The sequence below is a fragment of the Pinus tabuliformis genome, chromosome 2_1 (genome assembly GCF_031772625.1).
Source record: "Pinus tabuliformis cultivar Carrire ecotype Pingquan chromosome 2_1, CPIR1, whole genome shotgun sequence".
Classification (NCBI taxonomy): domain Eukaryota; kingdom Viridiplantae; phylum Streptophyta; class Pinopsida; order Pinales; family Pinaceae; genus Pinus; species Pinus tabuliformis.
The window spans coordinates 313,177,971-313,181,616 of record NC_142299.1 but is presented as its reverse complement, the minus strand read 5'-3'; the positions used below and the strand labels follow the sequence as shown (position 1 = coordinate 313,181,616).

General features: G+C 41.5%; 1 protein-coding gene across 1 annotated transcript; it reads right to left on the bottom strand.

Annotated features, from left to right (window-relative positions):
- Positions 1 to 238: 238 nt before the first annotated feature.
- Positions 239 to 2,547, bottom strand: LOC149200107 (uncharacterized). Its single transcript, XM_089400848.1, has 3 exons — positions 2,428 to 2,547; positions 541 to 661; positions 239 to 426 (listed from the first exon to the last, which is right to left on the bottom strand). Exons 1-3 carry the CDS (start codon positions 2,545 to 2,547, stop codon positions 239 to 241), a joined length of 429 nt encoding a protein of 142 aa, XP_089256974.1.
- Between the last annotated feature and the right edge of the window lie 1,099 nt (positions 2,548 to 3,646).

Here is a 3,646-nt window from a genome sequence, read left to right as displayed (position 1 = left end):
TTATAGTCAACGATATATATTAATCAGAAAGGTTGGAGTAACTAACTTTGCAGATAGCAAACTTGTATAAGCCAGTAACAGCCTTTGAAATCACCTTTACATTGCAAAACTGACTCACTTTTCAGCTTCATCAGTATTGATTATGAAAATAATACATATCAAATAAAAAACAAAATGATATTTCTAAATATCAAATTGTTCTTATCAGGATTCATTAGCCCAATTGGCCTGGTTCATATCAAAATTCCTTGGCCCAATTGGCCTCACTACCCACTCTAGGCATGCTAGTCTGCCTCTTGGCAAACACATCTACTTTGAAGTTCGCCCCACACATCTGCCTCTTACTATCAACACGAGGCATTGGCATCAGCTTATTCAGAGGATGTTCAAAACTCTGCAAGCCATCTAATATAGAGAAAAAACAACCTGCAACGCCAAATGCAACATCAATATAAATAAGAGACAAAAATTAGATCACTATGCTTGATGTGTGAAACAGTCAGAGAATAGATAAGGTCTAATTTAGCAGTCGAATATTACCTCGGGGAAAAGGAGCAAAAGATTTTCCACATCCCTCTTTGAGGACATGTGGATCATCAGATAGGACAAGGCAACCATCAGGTGCAGTGCCCCAGAAGAAAGGCACTGAACCATCGGCATCCTGGAAATAAAAATAGTGTCCGAGTCAGAATGCCAGGAAATCCACAATTTCTAAGGAAAGATTTTATTCAAATAAATACTCAGTGCAACATTTTTGGGGTCTATGGGAAAATTTTTCCATACATTTGCGAAGGAATACCAACCATCATGTAAGAATTTTAAATGTTTTTAGCAAAGAGGTATTTTCACGAGCCAAACTCCTATATCATGTCCCATATATTAAAATGGCAAGTCAAAAACGATCTCCCCAGAGTCAAGACCAGATCCCTGAACTTGGAGGAGTCCATTAAAGCAGAAAGTCAGGTTGAACGACTTAGATCTGAGTTGAGTCAGTATGCTGACTTGAATCACTATGTTACCATATCATCAAGTTCAGTAGAATAAATTCGATCATCCTTCTCTATTTACAGTCATAATAATTGAAGCCTATATCTTAACAATGGCTTTAACAAGAGCAGCAATGTAGATATTCTTTATATTACAGGGTTTCTCTTGGATGGCCAACTCTGCTGTGTTTCTCAACTATGATCAGTAAGGTAGGCCAGGTTAGTTTTAGCTTTTGGGACTTATAGGTATATGGCTAGGGTATGGATAGCAATTTGTAATGATGGGACACCTTCTTTCATCCGTGACCTTAATGAAAGTTATGAATTTGACAGGTCTATCTTGTAAATTTTCCAAAATAGTAACTGTCTTACACCATAAAAGGATAGTAAGTGCCTTACAACACAAAAGGATAGTAAGTGCCTTACAACAGAAAAAAGAAAAACAGTATATATATTAAAAGAGTAGACATGTACTTCTACTTCTAGTTTTAAAAAGGATCTATTATCTACTTCATTTCAGAGTATATTCACGTTAGAAGAGTCACTGAGTTCTAGTCATTATATCCATAAACCAGATTAATGTATACTGCAAATATGTTGATGTTATCAAACCGTTGCCAGTTAGGATGGATCCTGAAACCTGTGTGTGGCAAATTCGCCAAAAGACCGCGAGTTGACTGGAAAAATCTCTACATTGCCATTAAGCCACAAGTTAATTTGAAAGCTAAAGTTATGGCACAGATTTTTCTCAAGGCTTGTAATTTGAATTTGCTAAATCTTCCTTTCAAAAGGATCTCATCATAACTCATCTAAGAATGTAAAGCGAATCCCCTCGGTGACTAGCTTTGTCAGCCACATAGCGAACAGCCAACAGTGCCCTTAATGTTCCAACTGCTCGACATATACACATTATGAAATTATAAAGCACATAAATATATGTATATACCCACACTCAGCACACGCGCTTATTCTCCTCGACTTCACATTGTGTGTGCCACATTGAGAATATCCGTAAGGAATATGTAAAAGGAGGTCACAGGAATCTGATGCTCAGAGATCCAACTTGGGTTTGGGAACAAAGCAATTCTTTTGTCTACCGCGTATCCTCATCAGTATGTGAGAAGAGCTCTGTGAAGGAGAGCTAAGCTAGGACATTAGTCTTGTAGCCTGGTCCCCAATGTACCTATTCGGGAAGACTCAGACTCTCAGGGAATCATTCTACTGAACTGAGCAAGGTATGTAGCCTTCATTCCTTTCTTCCTTTAAGCTAGGAAGAACTGATGAAGGCAGATGCAACATATCAACTATGAGACAAGCAAGGAGCTCATGAAACTGAGACTTTGAAACTCTCCCCATTGGGAGTCATAACCACAGGATGGATTCTTACAACATATTGACTTTTTCCCGTTATAACAATTTTAAAATAAACAGCGGAACAAACCTGGTGTGTTACTCCGGTGTACCTTGGTGGCGAGCAGCAGAGCGGAGGAAGCCCAGAGCGGGAGGCGCCTAGTCGAGGAGGAAGGTGAGTGAGCAGATCGCGATCGGGACCTTCCTCCATTTCGAATCGGGCGATCTGTCAGCGAAATTTCAGGATGCCAGCTCGGATCCGATCTGCGTCGAAAAATCAGGGAGTGAATGCGGAGCGGAGGAAGGGGTGGCGGAGCCAGGGGAGAGTGGCGGAGGGCGGAGGGATTGCCGGCGGCCGGCGCCGGACAATTTTCCGGGCGGCGACGGAAACCGGGCAATTCCTCCGCCCAGGTAGACTACTCCGTTTCCAATATAAGAATCTTAGCACACCTTATTTGTTATTATCCCGCAAAGGAAAGCATTTGAGTTGGTAAGGAGGGCAACATCGACCCGACGCGTGGACATGCGACTACACACATCCGAAATTGTTGGAGGTATTGGATGCTACATTGAAAAATGCTCAACAACTCTTCCATGCATCGCCCACTTCTCATCAGGGCATGCTCCCTTTGCTTCTCCTATGGGAGGAGCCATTCGACCCTTATTGGAAGCACACTGGCAGTGGAATGATGACCTGACCATCTGGCAAGATCTGGTTGGAAGCGTACCATCGATTGGCACCGAGGCCGAAGGGCAACAAGAATGATGACTTGACCATCTGGCAAGATCTGGTTGGAAGCGTACCATCGATTGGCACCAAGGCAGAAGGGCAACAAATAACCAGCCTGCCTATGGACCATAAATGTATGCCAACTATGGATTTTGGTAGGCTCATTTATGGCGTATTGGCAGGCTGTTTATTTTCAGCTGGTACCAGATAGCTGAAAATAAGTAACTTATTATAGGGCATTAAATGAGCAGGGTTGTATATGCCCACTTTTTGATTTTAAACCTGTCAAAATTGGTGGCCATATACAACTCCCGCTCATTTAATGCTCTATGGCAGGCTGTATATTTGTTGCCGTAGCGGATTCAATTTAGCTGGTAGTGTCCAAACATGGGTGAAATAGGGTAGTGTCCAAACATGGGTGAAATAGGGTATTTTTCTTGTCCCATCATTCCATCTGTAAGTGTTGACACATGGTCATAGAGTTTCGGGATTGGATGGGATGAACAATTTTTGTGTAGCTGAACCCTGTAAAGAAACACCTTGGGTATCATTAACACACACATTAAAAAATAATAAATAG